At 43.3% G+C, this 18,785-nt stretch overlaps 1 protein-coding gene and 1 non-coding gene across 4 annotated transcripts; one reads left to right on the forward strand and one right to left on the reverse strand.

Annotated features, from left to right (window-relative positions):
- Positions 1 to 209: 209 nt before the first annotated feature.
- On the reverse strand, positions 210 to 18,648 carry IDH1 (isocitrate dehydrogenase (NADP(+)) 1). 3 transcript variants are annotated; one of them, XM_040476046.1, is made up of 10 exons: positions 18,536 to 18,648; positions 17,362 to 17,427; positions 14,368 to 14,552; positions 11,453 to 11,744; positions 8,785 to 8,890; positions 7,102 to 7,279; positions 5,929 to 6,080; positions 3,617 to 3,757; positions 2,350 to 2,512; positions 210 to 1,156 (listed from the first exon to the last, which is right to left on the reverse strand). In XM_040476046.1, the coding sequence occupies exons 3-10, from the start codon at positions 14,487 to 14,489 to the stop codon at positions 1,066 to 1,068; spliced, it is 1,245 nt and encodes a 414-aa protein (XP_040331980.1). In that variant the 5' UTR covers positions 14,490 to 14,552; positions 17,362 to 17,427; positions 18,536 to 18,648; the 3' UTR covers positions 210 to 1,065. The 3 variants fall into 3 exon arrangements, with proteins under 3 accessions (XP_040331980.1, XP_040331979.1, XP_040331981.1); XM_040476045.1 differs by having other exon boundaries at positions 18,485 to 18,639; XM_040476047.1 differs by lacking the exon at positions 18,536 to 18,648 and adding an exon at positions 17,597 to 17,721.
- LOC121031211 (U6 spliceosomal RNA) lies at positions 10,447 to 10,551 on the forward strand. The gene has a single exon (XR_005790621.1). It is a non-coding gene; the product is annotated as a U6 spliceosomal RNA (small nuclear RNA).
- Positions 18,649 to 18,785: the final 137 nt, after the last annotated feature.

Raw genomic sequence — 18,785 nt, forward strand, 5'->3', positions numbered from 1 at the left:
TTGATTCCCTAATATTCCAGTTACCCCTTTGTTCTGTCTTTGGTCTTCTTTCCCCTTCATGGTAGGATCTACCTCTTACTGTTCACACACCCATTTTCCCCACAGTAAACTCCTTCAGGGCAGAGACTTTTTAAGATCGAATTCCTGTGCCTAGGACTTAGCACGGTGCCTGGTACCTAAAATATACTCGGTAAATAAAAACCCAAGACTAGTCGTTAGCACTTGATTTTAATTAACATTAACAGTTCAGATGAAGAACAGACTAGAATAGTGTTTAATAATCAACTTCTGAAAAATCACAGTTTATAGAAGGGAAATAAAACAGGCCAACAGAAGTCCAAAAAAGGTACAGCTTGTATTATTGCACTTGGAAGAAATACGCTGCTCAGGGTGGCAGAATACTCAGGCCACACAAGGCTGGGAGGATGAGACAAACACAGGGGACAACCCCCAGGTAGTACTTATTTTGGATTACAAACGCTCCGGTGGCCTCAAAAATATTTAGCTTTTTCCAAACATTCGAGAAGAGCTCATTACAAAAGTGACTGTGGCATCTCCAACACGTTTTAGTCACACCTATGCTCTTCGTCCCAAATTACAGGCAAGTTTAACATAACAGCTCTACCTCCCGTAATGGGACATCTGATACACCAAAACCACCCAGCGCCCGGGCCACGGAGAGTGGGGAAGGGAGTGAATTTTTACTTCACATATGTTTTAGGGAACGATACTATGACTAGAGGTTACCCTTTCAAGCACTCTTCATTCTGGTCATTTGTATGGGAACATGAGAAAAAGTGACAATGAGTACAAATGAGTATTAAAGTAATTCCTAGGCTACTAGTAGAAAATAAAATTTAAAAAAGTCCCCGGCCACGTTCACGAGGGTGGCCTAACCATATGTGTAAGAAAAAGGCTGTAAACTTATAGAAAAGCTACACTCTGGCTTCTAAACAAATTACAAAATTGATTTTACCTTTACCCTTGAGTGTTATACAGGAAAATGTAAACCAGTGGACCTAGTTACCAAAAAAAACACATATCCTCCTTAGGTGAGGGACGGCCTTAAAGTTTGGCCTGAGCTAGTTTTATATTCAAGTTTTCTCCGAGTTTGTCCATGAACTCAAACGTATTCAAGTAGTCAGAACGCTGCACGCTAATAAAGGAGGAAAAAGAAAAGAAGGTTAATTAGTTGGGCTGTGATCTGGGAGCAAGTAGAGGAAAAGTCCTAGAAATGCTACGTAGGTGACATTTTATTTATGTCTAGAAGAAAACTATTTAATATTAACAAGCTATAAATGTATGGCTGATGACTGTGCCCAAGGCAGATGGGGCTGACCCAGGCTATAGACAGTAGGCCCGCACGCACCTTCATAGGATGTCTCTTGCCCTGAGTTCTTTGGGGGTGAAACTATCAGAGAGGTTCAGTTCAGACTAATGCTTGGGAGACCGAAATCATCCCACTTGTTATTCCTCTTCTTAAAAATAACAAAACCACTGTCCGCAGTCACTTACTGGATAAGGCATGAGTCTCCTTAAAAAGAATAAAACCTATTCAGGGTACAGCCATGCTTTTATCTACATTCCCACAAATTGTTACATGTCTTGAAAAAAGGTTTAACGCTCTGATTTTTATCATTGTCTTACTTAAAAAAAATGTTTAGATAAGGGACTGGCTAACATAATCATGCTGATAGGCTACAAAGATGGGGTGCCCACGTGGCTCAGTCAGTTAAGCATCTGACTTCGGCTCAGGTCATGAACTCGCGGTTCGTGAGTTCGAGGCCCGTCCCGAGCCCTGTGCTGACAGCTCAGAGCCAGAGTCTGCTTTGGATTCTGTGCCTCCCTCTCTCTCTGTTCCTCCCCTGGCTCGCACTCTCTCTATCCCTCTCTCAAAAATAAATATTAAAGAAAACAATAGCCTTGGAGGTCCCTTTCTTTCAACCGCCTATACTTTCTTGTTAAATAAAAACGGAACCTTGTCATCCAATAACTGTCAACTAGATCAGAGGTCAGCAAACTGCAGTTTGGCCCATGGACTCAAACCAGGCTACAGCCTGGTTTTGTACATAGTTTAATTGGAACACTGCCACATCCATTAGCTTTTGTGTCATTGGTGACTGTTTTCCTTCCACAGTGGCAAAGTTCAATAGCTGTATAGTTTTGAAAAGGCTCTATGTTCCACAAAGTCTGAAATGCTTACGGTAGACACTTTACATATAGTTTCTGTTGACCTCTCAACTAGGTAGTAAATAACAATTTGTATATTTCTGAAAAGCACTGATGTTTTTGAGCCCAAAAAAGATAAGTGGTAATTTGGCCACGGGGCTCAGGGAATCTCATACTTACTTGGGCAAACCTTTAATACAAGCAGCCAAGTCCTTGGTCATGAAGCCAGCCTCAATGGTCTCAATACAGACTTCTTCCAAAGCCTTTGCAAAGAAGCTGAGCTCTTTATTGTTATCAAGCTTAGCTCTGTGGGCTAATCCTCTGGTCCAGGCAAAAATGGAAGCTAAAAAAGCAAAACAAAACAGCACTCAGACCAGACCAAGAGGGATTCCCAAATGTTTCACAGTTCTCAAAAACAGAACAATTATTTTTTCTTTTTCTTTAGGTGACTGATTCCATTAGATGTTATCCACATAGGCGATAAGTTTTATAAGAATTGGAAATATTTTGGGGTGCCTGGGTGGCTCAGTCGGTTAAGCACCCAACTTCAGCTTAGGTAATGATCTTGTGGTTCATGATTTTGAGGCCTGCGTTGGGCTGAGAGACTTGGAGCCTGCTTCGGATTCTGTGTCTCCCTCTCTCTCTGCCCTCCCCGGCTCATGCTCAGTCTCCCCATCTCTCTCAAAAATAAGCATTAAAAAAAAAAAGAATTGGAAATATTTTACTGAGTAGAAACTTTAAAAACTGCCTGTCTTTTTGTAGAGATGTCTTGGGTTTTGTTAGAGCCTTAAAGCACATTTTCACACTGTGCTTGTAACACTTGAAGCTTAAGGGATTTACTTTTGGAATAGGTCACAATCTCTTCTCTCTCTTGTCTATGTTGGCCTCCCTTCCTCTTTCCAAGCTGTAATCTCTTTTTAAAGTGCTGCCCTTGAAACCCAGTTAGAAGGATCTATCTGTGTGGCTTTTAGATTCTTAGCCATCTGGGACGTTTCGCTGTACCAAAGGAAAAGGAAAATGCTTGCTGACAACATTCTTCTCTGTAATGTACATTCTACCACAAAACGGAAAAGCATATACTACATTATGTATATTTCAAGAAGCACATTCATGGGTGCCTGGGTGACTCAGTCGGTTAAGTGCCCAGCTCTTGATTTTGGCTCAGGTCAGGTTTGTGAGATTGAGCCCCGTACCGGGCTCTGCCCTGACAGTGTGGATCCTGCTTAGGATTCTCTTCCCCACCCCCACCTCCCCGCCTCTCTCTCAAAATAAATAAATTAATTAAAAAAAAAAATAGTACATTCAAACAGCTCTTACTAGAACAGACCCGATGCTTGGTGAGGACTTTATACACAAAGCATTGGGTAGCCAAAGGAACATGTCTGATTTCCTTTAGAGATCTCCACTCTCTGGCTGGAAATCAAGGTAGCAGAAAACACTATCTTACCAATGGGATTGGTGGACGTCTCTTGTCCTTTCTGATACATGCGGTAGTGACGTGTTACAGTCCCATGGGCAGCCTCTGCTTCCACTGTCTTGCCGTCTGGACAAACCAGCACGCTGGTCATCATGCCAAGAGAGCCATAACCTGTATGCGGCAGAGCGTGAAGTACTGGGTACAAGTGCGGGAAGAACACTGGGTCTCTCGGAGAGGAGAGGCCTCAGCAAAGCAAATAAACATAAGCATGTGTAGTCATCACCGATCCTTCTGCCTTTCAGAAAGACGGTCCCTGCTCCACACCCCAGGATCAGGGAGTCTGGAGGGGCTGCATTTCTTCCTCACTTATCTATCTCAGAAGCACCTGCCCCATGATGGAGAGCTCAGGGTCCACCTGCTTATACTGCACCCTAGTGCTGGGACTTCCTCGCTACTGGGGCTTGATTTTCTTATCTGTAAAATGGGAATAAAAGCACCTCCTTCATCGGGTTGTTGTGAGAATTAGATGAATATACATATATTTGTGAATATATGTGAAAAGACTATATATTAACATTCCTTAGAATAGTACCTGCCACAGAGTAAGAACTCTCAGTATATTGCTGCTATTCGTATGTGCAGATGCTCTGCCGTTCTGGGAAAATAAAGACTAATGGGATTTGTGTCCTGCCATCTTTCTGCTCAGATTCACTGAGACTGGAAAGAACAGCAGGTTGAAAACAGGATGAGATGATCCAAGCACATCCCTCTTGCCCTTGCTGTCTGTAACAGCCCCACAAACAGTCCTATTCTGTCAGAGAAGGACATTGCCACTTTTAAGTCCAGAAAATTGATTTTCCATCTTTTATTCATTTTTTTTACCCTTGAAGTCAAAGAATATTTTTCTCCATTTTTGCTACCTCCCAATAGCCTCTGTAGAGTTAATAATGCAAATGTATCATAGGCTGTTACTTTTGTTTTCTGGCTTGACAGTACATAAATAAACTGGTTTTGTTTGTTTGTTTGTTTTCTTTTAAACTCATCTTTGAGTATCGTTACAAACTTCTGCAAGGGATTAGTAGCTCCTTTCATATCACTGTGTTGGTCTGAGGCTTTAGTAGACTCTCAAATATTTATTGGTTGGAGAAGGTCAGGAATCATATCCATAGTGAGTCTGTCGATCTTTAATACTAGGAGACACTCAGTACCACTGTCAAAACTGGGGACAAGAAATGGTGAGTCCAAAGTAGTTCATACTCTAGAAAAGAATGCACGTGAGGATGGCCTTGCTGCCTTTTGACTGTTCAGCTGCACTGAGGTCTCATTTATCTATAGGCTCTGTTCCAGGTATCTCGTCAGTGCATTAATGGACAATACACTTCAGAAGTCCTATTCCAGGGGCGCCTGGGTGGCGCAGTCGGTTAAGCGTCCGACTTCAGCCAGGTCACGATCTCACGGTCCGTGAGTTCGAGCCCCGCGTCAGGCTCTGGGCTGATGGCTCAGAGCCTGGAGCCAGTTTCCGATTCTGTGTCTCCCTCTCACTCTGCCCCTCCCCCGTTCATGCTCTGTCTCTCTCTGTCCCAAAAATAAATAAACGTTGAAAAAAAAAATTAAAAAAAACAACAAAAAAACAGAAGTCCTATTCCAAAGTCCTTTGATATATCTTGACAACATCCCTCCAGAGACACTCTTCGCTGCTACAAGGACATTTAGAAACAGTGGAGAGATTTGGGTCCCTTTCCAAGAAATCCAAGAAAACAAGGAACAGTTTCCCTTATCCACCGTGGAAGCCTCGTAAAGCACCACTCCTTCCTCTATGTACTCAGCACAAAGGATTATGAGGATGTGGAGAAACAGAAGGAGAGTAAAGAGAGTCGTCTAAGTCATTTATCAGACATCAAACTTCTCTTTAACTGGGTTCATCTACTGATTTTCAAACTGGTAGGAGATACTTAACTTTTCATAAGAGAAAAGAAAAAGTAGCACTTCCTGGGGAAAAGCAAACATAATTAAGGTTAACACACCATTTATCAGGGAAGGTTCGAGTTTGCCATGGGTAACTGAAATTGAAGGGCAACTTGGTACTGAAGCAATCGGGGCAGAGAGAGTTTCTGCCGATCTGGCCCTTCCCTCTGGCATGGAGCCCCCGGTTCTTGGAACTTCTGTGAACAGCCCGGGGGCTTCTCTGCTCAATTCCTTGTGTCAGCTGAGAAGATGGAACAGAATGGCCTGCACTGCTAACACTTTGTGATTTTACAAACAATGGGCTGCAGAGAACTATCCCGCATGACCAACGTGATGCAGGCTGAGTTCCACCTCTACTTGGTCCTTCAGCTCCTTACCTTGGGCCACGGAGTCCGACTGCACATCGCCGTCATAGTTCTTACAGGCCCAGATGAAGCCCCCCTCGGATTTCATAGCTTGGGCCACCATGTCATCAATGAGCCTATGCTCATACCAAATATTTTGGGCTTCGAATTGGGATTTGTACTGCCTAAGAAGCAAGAGAGAAAAGGGAATTAAAAAGGAACTGGTTTTGGTAGGGACAGCACCTGCTTCTCCGAAGGGGGTGGGACGGGGCTAGAAGCAGCATTTTTTAGTGGCAGCAGCACAGACTTGAGAAGCTGATAGACCTAAGCTCAAATCCTGCCCATTTTCTAGCTGTGATCCCCCAAGTCCCCTGCCTGTCAGAGCAATTTCACCTCCTTTGCAGAGATGGGAGAATGTCCCCAGCATTATTTTTAGTTTTCACTACACTGCTGATCAGATTCTAGAGACATAGCTTACTTTAAGAATGTAATAATGTATCTCTCGGGAAACTAGGACAGCTCCTGGAGTTGGTATGGATGGGTAGCAGAAGAGGAATTAAGATGTCTTAAGAAAGATACCTAAAATCCAAGCCCTGGCCTCAACACGTGCACCTGAAAGGGAGTTGTGCCATCTTAAAAGTTAACACATGCTCCCGTGTTGTTGAACCTGAAGCTGTTATAAAAATAGACTTGAGTTCAAATAGCCCCCGCAGAGCTCTAAATCACAACAGGCTTCAGAAAGAGTGAAAATGTGCCCAACTTAGAAACTCATATGTTTGAAAAATCAGAATTTTCTTTCTTTCTTTTTTTTAAAGATTTTATTTTTGAGTAGTCTCTACACCCAACATGGAGATTGAACTCAATCCCGAGTTCAAGAGTTGCAGGCTCCACCAACTGAGCCAGCCAGGTGCCCCGAAAAATTAGAACTTTCTATCAGTCACAGGGCACCTGCATTCAAATATTAAACAATTCTGGCTCTGAAAAAAATAAATGTGGGACCCTTATTTGAAAACATTTACCTTGTAAAAGCAACTCAGAAGTGCTTTTGTTTCATGTGTGTTAAATCTTAGTTTTGCCCTTAACTTTATGAGACAGAGATGGTTTTCATTCCATTTGTCCCAGAATCAAAGGGATAAGGATGCAAATTCTATACTACAAATGCCAGCTTATTGTAGAAAAAGGAAAAAAGGAAAGAACTGTAGTTACTTGTCATATATTTCCTGAAAGATGTCTTTAAAACGTCCATCATATTTCTTCAGAATAGTGTTTTTGGTGCTCAGATACAAAGGCCAACTCTTAGACAGAGCCATCTGGAAAGAACTGTGTGCAAAATCTTCAATCGACTTATCTTGATTGTACATCCCCATGGCAACACCACCACCTTCTGTTGGGGGGACACCAATGAGAGGAGAAAGGAGAAGGGTAAATGGGGTAGAGTTGTAACAAGTCCAAATCCACCTACCACCACCCAAGCACCCAATCCCCAGCTCCCGTGTCTGGGCCCAGGCTTCCAAAATCCCAGCCAGGCTTCAAACGTGAATATTCCATGAGTTCCTGGGGCAAGTGACTGGAACAAAGTCACCTCTCAGTAAGAACATTCTAACTTGTTTTGAAAGGGCAATAGAAGAGAGAAAAACATGGTCTACAGGATCCTGAAGATATCAAGATATGAAAAACTACTGGTATGAACCAGAAATACACTCAAGAGGGGGTGAATATCTAGGCTGTCTTTCACACTTTTATTATTTTTTTAAGTTTATTTATTTTGAGAGAGAGAGAGAGGGAGCATGAGCAGGGGAGGGGCAGAGAAAGAGAGAGAGAGAGAGAATCCCAAGCACTGACAGTGCAGAGCCTGATGCAGGGCTGAAACTCACGAACCGTGAGATCATGACCTGGGCCGAAATGAAGGGTCAGATGCTTAACTGACTGAGCCATCCAGGTGCCCCTGTGTTTCACACTTTTAAAATTTCATGTGTTTTAAACTCTAAGTGTGTGCTCCATCCTCAGCCACTGAAAAAAATTTGCATTTCAAATACTGAATGAGAATTCTCATAATTTCCTGGAGGACACTGAAGATTCATACCCCACTGGCAGAAATAATTATGTTACATGTAACCACTAGTGTTTCATAACTCTTTATTAGTTGAACTCTGTAATTATTGGAAAGTTAGAACTTGAATCTGTGCCACTGCCCAGGGCCAATTTAGCCTCAAAATGTGCAAGGCCAAATCCTGCAGGACTAGATTCTATTAAAATGATATTATTTAGAGGAGGCAACAAGAACACAGGTTAAGTAGGCTTTGAGCTTTTGTTTGTGTGAGTGCTTTCAACAACTTCAATAGTGGAGAAAGAGGGTTCTCTGTTCTTTCAGCAAACTTTGGGTGGCATTTGCCATAACGAACCTTTGAGACAGCAGGTGGGCAAGAAAAGGCACAAGACAAACGTTCACTTAAACCGAATAAATACTCGGACCAAGAAGAAAATTCAGCACATCTATAACGCAACCATTTTCAATACAAACCCTACCAGAGCAAACAGGCAGATTACATGACAGGTGACATGGGATTATTAATGTCTGATTCATACAATTTATGCACAACAGATTCCTGCCAACCTTCCCTCCATGTTTTAAGAGAAGTGCAAGTATCTACCTGTCTTTGCCCACATGCGTTTCCAACTAAGTGGCTAGTGTCTCTTGTGCCTTTATTCCACACCGTGGGAAGGCACGGAGGTCAATTACTTCTCCATGCTAGATTTTGGGTCCTATAGAAATGTTGTAGATTCCAGGTTGTATTTTTGGCAGCCACATAACTAAGTTTTAAGAAACAGCAATGACACTGTCTAAATGATCTGTAAAAAATTAAAAGAGGGAGCTCGTGACGGACCTACCTTCAAAGTTATGTACCAGGTATGTCATTTTTTTGGATCCATCACTTGACGTGTAGGTTATCTCTACTTTTCCAGGCCCAGGAACGACAAAATCAGTGGCTCTATACTGTGAAGGGGGTGGAAAAGGTATAAAGAAAATAAAATAGCCTTTCAAGAATTATAAGAAAAACAAAAATCACAGAATACAGAGCTGGAAGATACCTGGACAAAAAGGGCAGTGTGGCTCAACCTTCATATATTTGAAAGATGGGAAAAAAAAGGTCCAGAGCTTTCCCAAAGCAAGTTAATCCTAGCGTACGTTGAAAACCAGTATTTATTGGCTGCCTACCATGTACAGGGCAGTTTTCTGAGCATTGATAAAAAGAGGAGAATAACATCAAGCATTTTCTCTTAGGAAGCTTATAACTCAATAAAGACATACGAAAGTGAGAAGCAACATAAGAGCTTTCAAATGGCAGAAAAGGGACTTAGATAAGAAATGCAACACGATGACAGAGAGAAAGAAATGACCATGACCTGGAGGTCAGGGAAGTCTTCCCACAGGGGGGTGACAGCACACTAGCTACAACATTGATGGTGGTGAGACACAGCTAATGCTTTGTCCTCACTGACAGGCGCTTTAAGTGACTACAATTATCTCATTTCATCGGAGTATTACATTGGTCCTACAAGGAAGGAACTGTGATATGGTAGAGAGAACACATCTAACACATCTAGGGTCTAAAGACTTGGGATCCGATCCTTAGACCCACAGGACTCAGTCTACTATAATTCATGGTTGTTATTACTACCAACACCAGTCCAGGATTTATCCAAAAGCAGCAGTGATTGCGGAAGTAGCTGCGACACTTTGGTGGCCCTTAGGAAAGGACCTTACGAGGACAGTCATCTTGGCTCACCAGAGTGAGCTACTCTAGGGAAACACGTGCCCAGCCCATACTGGGCAATCTGTCAACTTTTGCTGCACTGTACCCTCTTTGATGATTTAAATTAGAATAGTTTCACAGTCAGGTACCAGTCAACCCTACTTACTTACGTTTGTATACAGTAACACTGATAACGGCTGGTAGAAGAGCTGTAAATATCTTTTCTACCGAGAGTGTGTTTCTGCCACGTAAAGTCCTTCCCTATGGGTGGTCATTTATTCCCATTTCTCAAAAGGAAGACATGGAGGCACCAAAGCACCACGGATACTTTGTAGAGGTTTATGTACAGTTAAATGATTAGGGTTGAATCAACCTGAGGCTTAGAATTTTCAATCTGGACTTTAATAGAGAATGACCATTCTTCCAAGTGACTGATACCAAAACAATTGAGACAGGCGGGAGGAGGGGGATGGGGGAGGTGAAAAAGACACCGCTGCGCTCAGAAGAACTTAAGAGCAGTATTCCCAGGATTGGTGAGTTTGTAGCGCTGCGGTCTACATTTTCTCTCTGGGGCCTCCAGGAGGGACCTGTGAAAGGTTTGGCCAGGACGAAGGGGTAGTTTGAACCACAGGGTGGAGCAGAGTGAACTGACCCTCAAGGACTGACCCAGTGACTCTGTCCCCGGGAACAGAGTGGTCAGCCTGGCCACACTGCTTTTGAGGATGGCTATGTCAAAGCCTCTGGATCTCAGTGTTCGAGGTTCTTGTTTGAAAGGCTCTTTCAAGACATAAGCTGTGCCTGCTTCGGCAGTACGTATACTAAAATTGGAACGATACGGAGAAGATTAGCCTGGCCCCTGCGCGAGGATGACACACAAATTCGTGAAGCTTCCATATTTTTACAGAGGGTTTCTGGAGGGGGATGGGCTAAATGGGTAAGGAGCACTAAGGAATCGACTCCTGAAATCATTGTTGCACGATACGCTAATTGGATGTAAATTTAAAACAACAACATAAATAAATAAAGCTAAAAAAAAAAAAAGACATTAAGCCGCTTTTTATGAAAGACTGAAACCTCTCTTTCAGCACCATGTTTATTCAGTTGGCAATTTTTCTGTTTAACTTGGTAATGAGCCGAATTGTGTAAAGTACAGAAACTATACTTTTTTTGTCCCCCATGTAGGAAAAGGAATATTTTAAAGAGAATGCTTTCAACTACTGCATCAGTTTTTCTTTTTATGTATAAAGTCATGTTCAGTACAATCTTTGGTGGTTCTCAACCCTGCCTGCCTTCTGGAATCGCCTGGGAGCTTTAAAATGCCTGAAGCCCATGGAATTCTGATTCAGTTGGTGTAGGGTAAAACTCATGCACTGGAATTAAAACAAAAAAAAACCACATTTGTTTAAAAAGCAAAACAAAACGAAAACTGAAAAACCCAGAAAGGGATCTTATTGCATAGCCAGGGCCACTAAAGAGCCACTAAACTGGTTGAACCTTGGGAAGGACACAAAAATGGCAATATAATACAGTTTAAGTGCAAAAACAGATACAGGAAGAAAAAAACCCATCTGAAAAAAAATCACTTGTGTTGACACAGGTACCTATCTGTAAGTTTATCTATATTTAGGTATACCTAAATATGCCTAAATATACAGATATATACATACACATTTCTCAATTTGGCATCTCGCTTAAAGGGAGTAGACACCAAAAGAATAAAACAGAAAACCAGAACTTCTAGGCAGCCACAGGTCATGAAAAAAAAAAAGCATGGAAAACCAAATCATGCCAACATGACTTACTTGATCCCCATAAGCATGACGACCTATGATGATAGGTTTTACCCAACCGCTCACAAGACGGGGGATATTTTTGCAGATGATAGCTTCCCTGAAGACAGTGCCGCCCAGAATATTTCGGATGGTGCCATTTGGTGACTTCCACATTTGCTTCAACTTGAACTCCTCAACCCTCTTCTCATCGGGGGTGATGGTAGCACATTTGACACCAACGTTGTACTTCTTTATAGCTTCTGCAGCATCCTTGGTGACCTGGTCGCCGGTGGCATCGCGATTCTCTATGCCTAAATCATAGCTGGGAGGGAAAAACCGTGAAGTGTAACTCTCCAGGCAAACTGATGAGTGATGGAGGTACTATTGGTCTAAGGTAACTCATTAGTTACCATTCTATCACCACACACCATTCTATGCATGGTGATGGCACGCGGAGCCCGCCCCGCAGAACGTGATGGTTCAAAACACACCCAAATCTGCCAACCTTCAGGGTCAGTGCACCCTGGACACAGAAGATGGTTGTCAACCAAACAAAGCACAAAGAGAGGCTAAGACTCTGGGCCTCACCTGCCTGTGGTGTGGGAAGACGTTTAGAAGGCACCTGAATAGAAACCATTGTGCTCTGGCCCTTTGTGTGCTCTTTATCATAAAGAGGCAATAATAGCATAGGAGCAGACTTCCTTCCATAAAATTAGCATAAAAACAGAAGCCTAAGCACCTTATTTTTTCCTTGGTAAATATTGTGTGTAAAAATAAAGGGGTCAGAGGGTTTAAAGGATTTTTTGTATTCAAGTGCTGGGAGCTATACATGTGATAGCTCACTCAGAGAGTTATAGCTTAATATACACCAACTCCCAGGCCGCAGGTTATTCAGAACTGGAAAGAGTGCTGATTGTTCATCAGGCACAGAGAACAATTAAAGGCTTATCTAAAGTATGAAACAGTTTGTCAAAAACAGGAGAGACAAAACGGTGACATAACAATTCGTGTTGTTTTCTGAGGCTTTAAAAACATTTTTCAGCTTTCAGAACTTGTGAAACCATTAACACTTTGTTTTTCAGTTCCTTTTGGTTTTTGTTTTCCTTTCCTTAGCTATCCCAACTTACAGTGTAAACGCCGAGGTAGCAATCTTAAGGTATTTCCAAATAAAAATTATTCCAAACTGCTTTGACCTTGGGTAATTCACGGAAGTCTAACAAATCCATGGACTCTCTTATCTTCTGGCATAGGAAATGCTGAATGTTTACAAATGTCTAATCCTAACTCAACTAGGGACTGCAGTCAGCACTTTTCATGTTTGTAGGAACCATTTTTCATCAGCAGCATCTACCAGCAAAGTAGTGGAATTTTTGCTTCTCTTTTAATATTTCTAACAGAAAAGAATGAGTAAGTGGTCTGGACCCCTGTACAGCCTGCAGAAAACAAAACAAACAAATCACTCCACTCCCCTCAAAAAGAACCCATGATGTAATAATAATAGCAATTTTGAAACAACTTAAAACTTGTTTGAGCCTCCCAAAATTCTTTACTCTGCAGATAGTCACTGTTCTCCTTCTAGGCATAATGACTGTCCTCAAAAAAACTTTTTTATAATGTTTATTCATTTTTGAGAGATGGAGAGAGACAGAGTATGAGTGGGGGAGGAGCAGAGAGAGAGAGAGGGGGAGACACAGAATTCGAAGCAGGTTCCAGGCTCTGAGCTGTCAGCAGAGAGCCTGATGCAGGGCTCGAACCCATGAATCGCTAGATCTGAGCCGAAGTCGGATGCTTAACCAACTGAGCCACCCAGGCGCCCCCATAATGACTGTCCTTTAAAAGTCCTTATGCCCCTAAGGCTAATGAGGCTTAAAGCTTCTTTGCAGCTATTCTACAATTTGCAAGAACTCTGCAAATTCACTTATTGCCATGTCAAGTCCTGAAACAGGAGAGTACTCATAAAATGCTTCTTTAACCCACTTGGATGATGTTTTTTATGCTTCATTTCCTGTATGCTTGGTGGACCTCTGCAGGTATTTGCTTCTTCTCATGGTTGCAATATAGACCTTACCAACGGCTGAGGCTTAGAATAATTAAAAAGGGTGTCTAGTGACACCACGTGAATGAAGTATCTACACCTAAGCAAACAACAGGTCCTCAGGATACAGTCTTATGAATAATTCCGGGTCAACGCAAACACACTTAGAAGTGCCAGCAGTCCGGCTGAACTGTGTCGGTCAACATTTTGCCATGCCAGGCTTCAGCCACGGCCCCGTTGGAAAAATTCTGTCTCTACCTTGTTCAAATGCACACAGAGCATGAGCAAGGTTATGAAAATCACAGGGAACAAAGCAGAAAGATTTCCACAGAGACTTTCATGCCTATTTCCAAACATGGTAAAGACAGGGCAAAGGCTCAAATCTTTAGAACACGAAAGGTTTAAGGGATTGTCTACTGAAAGGTGGGGGTTGTGTTAGATAATTTCAAGGGTTCTTTCTGTGCTACAGTTGTGTGAAAAGGGCAAGAGCCAAGGAATGAACAGGGGGAGAGGTCCACTGACCAGTTAAGTAGAGTGACAGAAAAAAGCGATAGGACAAAACTGTGTGAAAGACATTTACTTTACTGTTCGGTAGAGAATGTACCTCTATTACTTTCCCTTCCACTGATACCTTGTGCTACTCTTAACCACTGATTTATATAAATAGAAGAGGCTTAGAAAGAGCTGAGAATCTTTGTTCCCACCGCAATTCTCTTCTGTGGAACAATGACAAGTCCAGTTTTTCTAGCAATATGTTAAAATTAAAACAGAAGATTCATGCATAAGCATCCCTCCCTCACAAGTTTTATTCCTAAGATACAGCGCTAGCTCTGTGAAACAGCTAGTTATATCCTGAAATCACTTAGATTATGCTTTCTGAGCTTGCTGCTTAGAAGACTGATTCATTTACCTGTGTAGGTCCAGTTCCACGTAGGGAAAAATGAGTTTTTCTTTAATCAACTCCCAAATGATTCGTGTCATTTCATCTCCTTGCATCTCTACCACAGAACCGCCACGGATTTTTTGAGACATTTTGACTTCAAGAAACCTCTCAGAAGAACAAAAGATAGGACACAGGTCTTCTCGTTTATTTCACTATAGTATAAAAACAAATTCAAACATTTTGGTGACTCCTAAACACGAAACTGCATAAAAAACTATAACAATAATATTTACCATTAGAATTCAGCACGTTCTCTGTAAAAAGCACTGTTATGTGCTTCATGTGTGGTTTTTGAGCCAGCCCTCACAACCCTGTAAGCTGGAAATTATTTTCCCACTTTGACAGAAGGAAAATAACTTTCTCAAGGTCGTCCCACTAGAGCGTGGGGGAACCAGATTCTAACATGTCCTTAATGATGTAATCATCACTCCTGATGGGTCATCTTATAAAATGAGATTATTTCTGCAATACCATGTTTATTTGAATCCTTCTATCCAACTTCTCATTTTACTGTACCCTCAAAATGAGCAAAATGATAGGTGCTATTATTTCCCCTCCTTTAAGAGGCTGTTTTATTTAAAAACAAAACAAAACAGGGGCACTTGGGTGGCTCAGTTGGTTGAGTGTCTGACTCTTGATTTTGGCTCAGGTCATGATCTCATAGTTTGTGGGATCAAGCCCCATGTCGGGCTCTGTGTTGACAGTGCAGAACCTACTTGGGATTCTCTCTCTCTCTCTCTCTCTCTCTCTCTCTCTCTCTCTGCCCCTCCCCTGCTCATGCTCTCTCTTGCTCTCAAACAAATAAATACACATTAAAACAAACCAACCAGAATAAAACAACTATGATTGAAGGGATTCAATGAGTTCTTTAAACCACGTTTAAGACTAAAAATAAAATATGAAAAATTTCTTGTGGAATTATGTTTTCCTAGAGACAAAATGGATATTGGGGATGTCACACTAAATATAGAAGTGATTTCTCAATTCAGAAAAATCTGTATATAGAAGAGCTGCTGCCCAGGACCCAAGCATGTCCTGCCCTTTCCTCAGTATCCTAACTCCCGGACTGTTCCTGGGCAAATGTAAGCTGCCAGAAGGTGGGACAGAGAAATGGAAATTTTTCAGGAAGAGAGGTCTTCCTGGGATGTGAGGGTAGCAAATGCAAATTAATCTGATTCCCAGAAGGAACAGGGTACACCCTCTGGAAGAAGTCAAACTATGAGGCTTAATGGAAAACCGTGTCCTGGGTGTGTTTCCAGAGAGGAGGAGGGGACCTGAGTCCACTGCAGGTAGGTATCTGTTCCCTTTCATGATGCTCTAATGGAAACTCTTTCCCCAGGACAATATAACTGAAAATTGCTTTTATCCTCTGAAGTTATCAATAAGACTGAGGCCTGAGAACTATTTTAAGCAACTATTAGGTAAGGGGCTTATAAGCGGTATCACTTGACAAAGTTGAACTGAAGTAATTTGACTTTTTTTTTTTAAGTTTCTTTATTTTTGAGAGAGAGAAAGCACAAGTGGGGGAGGGGCAGAGAGAGAGAGAGAGAGAGAGAGAGAGAGAGAGAGAGAGAGAATATCCCAAGCAGGCTCCACATTGCCAGCATGTAATTTACAAGTGTAATTTACAGTGGAGCTTTATATGATTCAGTCATGCTGAGCCCACTGTCACATCTGTCCTTGTATTTAAAACAAAACAAAACAAGAGGCAGGAAACTTATCTTAGTCTTGATACAGCTCCATGGCCACATTCCTACATAATATTATATAACAGTTATGACTTGGCTATTTTTCCTTAATGGCAAATACAATTGATAGGTCATATAGCATCCTTGAAATTTTGATACTGAGTAATTGCATTTTTATTTATTTTTGGGACAGAGAGAGACAGAGCATGAACGGGGGAGGGGCAGAGAGAGAGAGGGAGACACAGAATCGGAAACAGGCTCCAGGCTCCGAGCCATCAGCCCAGAGCCTGACGCGGGGCTCGAGCTCACGGACCGCGAGATCGTGACCTGGCTGAAGTTGGACGCTTAACCGACTGCGCCACCCAGGCGCCCCAGTAATTGCATTTTTAAAACTACTTCCTTCTCAGTCAAAACAAACATTTACTGCAGTAATTTTTCTGTATCTTATAATGCATAACTGAAACATTTCAGGAGTTCCTCACATTATCCATTAAAATTTTACCACGTCCTAACTAAAAAAGTAAAGTCTTTTTGGGGTGCCTGCGTGGCTCAGTAGGTTAAGTGTCCAACTCTTGATTTCAGCCCAGGTCATGATCTCATGGTTTGTGAGTTCCAGTGCCACATCAGGCTCTGCACTGACTGTGTGGAGCCTGCTTGGGGGTCTCTCTTTCTCTCTCTCAAAATAAATACATAAACTTAAAAAAAAAAAGGTAAAGTTTTTTTTGTAGACCATTGTTTCTTTCAAGGTCGGATATTATTTCTTTTAGACTTAAATTCCATGGGGGTAGGCTTCAGGCCCCACTGGATTCATTTCTCTAACCCTTGCTCCCCAGATTCTCCCTCTCCACCCAAACCCTGACTTCAGAAGGAAGGACTTTTCCAACAGGCCAGTTTAGTGACTCTGAAAGCAGCTGAATTCCCATCTCCTGACACACTTGTGTAATTGCACAAGATACACCTGGACTAATACAGAGTAGTTTAAGGAGAAAGTTGCTTGAGCTTAATTTTCTTTTCATCAACCCCAAATTTTTAGCCACTTTTTTTTTTTTTAAAAAGCAGAGTTCATGAACTACAGTAATTTCTCGGCCAAAAATGGTCTCTTGCAGAGAAGAGCTGCGCTGAAAGAAACAAGGAAGCAGTTGCAGTTTGTTGTTGGAAATATCCCTGACTCATTCCCTTGCAGTGCCTCCACCTACTCAAGACCTCCAGGACCAATTAAATGCAGCATTGCCACATCAAGAAGTACAGAAGGGGAGAAAGTACTAATTCTCACCTTTACAACTTCTGATCACCCCAACTTCCTTCAATCTTGCAGACTCAGATGAGTGCAGTTTATTTCCTAAAACAAAACAAAAGAGGAATAGAAAAACTTAACGATCAAAATACGCCTGTCAGGAGGACTTAGCTGTTTTTAATACCGGCCAGACAGCCCAGTTTATCTGGTTTAAAGTACAGAGCTGAGTGTACCCAGTGGACCAAAGGCCAGTTTTAGGTGCGCGGGCACCTACCAAATAAAGGTTAAGAGCGCACAAATATCTCTGCCTGCCCACACACTGGAGGGCACGTCAGTGGGCGCGTCCCGGGTTCGTCGTCCGTTAGCTGGTCTTGGGGTTTGCAGGTCCTTAGGTGACGCTGTGACCAGCGGGCTCTAGGCCTGCATGCGTCCTTGTGGCCGTTGTGCAAGAGGGCTGCAACCACGCTTGCTCCGCTCCTCTCCCCAGGTCTGCAAGCCCACCCCTTCCTTCTGCTGCGCAGGAACCTTTAATCCTCTGGCGCCAGGAGCATGCCGGGGGAACTGGAGATCCGCTTGGGGGCGGAGGGGTCTCCTCCACCTCCACTCCACCCCCTCCACGCCCCGGAGAGGACGCTTCCACTCTACCGCACTGCTAGTTCCAGCCACCTGAGTTCGCTGCACACGCCCAAGTCCATGGCTTCCACCTTTCTTTGCATGCAGCTCCCCACTGCCGCACGTTTTCTTCTCCCTAAACCCAAAACTTAGTCTTCCACGCATACTGGCATTCTCCCACCGCTCGATTTTCCTTTCTGCATGCAAACCCGGCCTTCTATGTGTCACTGCAAGCAACTCTGTGCCGCTCAATTTCACCTTTCCGAGACCAAGAGCGGGCCTTCTCCACATTCTGGCATCTAGGACCTTCTTCCCCACGTCTCTTTCCCATACACAGGGATCCAGCACCTTCCTCCTCCCCACGTCTCTTTCCCACTCCCAGCCTGGATTTTCCCCGCTTCCTTTCGACCAGGGCTCGCCGCTAAATTTCTCCCTCCAGACCCAAGATCTGAGCTTTCTTCCTTTTTTCCCCACTCCAGCTATTGGCGGGCTCTCAGAGCCTCCCCGCAAAAACCAGGGGCCCGAGCTGCCCCTCGAAGTCTGCGGTTACCTGCAGGAGAAGGTACGCGGGAGATAAGCCGGGGGCGCCACAGCCACTCACACGTTGAAGCTCACAAGGGTCTACACTGGTAATGCCAGCTGGGCCCCAGCTGTTTCGGCTTCTGACACCGCCTCCGCACCAACGCAGGAGGCGGCCGACGGGGCGGAGCCTTGGCACGGACACGCTTTTGTCCCCTCCCAGGCCCGCCCCCTCAGCCCATCCTCCCGGAGCCCCGCCCCCTCCACACCGCCAATCATCGCGCGCCGATCGCTCTGGGTGGGCAGGGCCGGGTCCCGGAACTTCTGGGCGA

Source organism: Herpailurus yagouaroundi, unplaced genomic scaffold (assembly GCF_014898765.1).
Source record: "Herpailurus yagouaroundi ecotype Mexico unplaced genomic scaffold, PumYag 140, whole genome shotgun sequence".
In the NCBI taxonomy this organism is placed as follows: domain Eukaryota; kingdom Metazoa; phylum Chordata; class Mammalia; order Carnivora; family Felidae; genus Herpailurus; species Herpailurus yagouaroundi.

Bases quoted from the DNA above. Each gene is read 5' to 3' on its own strand.
- IDH1 (XM_040476046.1), bottom strand. From the start codon at position 14,489: ATGTCTCAAAAAATCCGTGGCGGTTCTGTGGTAGAGATGCAAGGAGAT. The intron at 3,758-5,928 runs GTAAGGAGCTGA...TGCCGCATACAG, and splicing joins GTCGGACTCCGTGGCCCAAG to GTTATGGCTCTCTTGGCATG. The intron at 2,513-3,616 runs GTAAGATAGTGT...TTGCTTTTTTAG, and splicing joins GACGTCCACCAATCCCATTG to CTTCCATTTTTGCCTGGACC.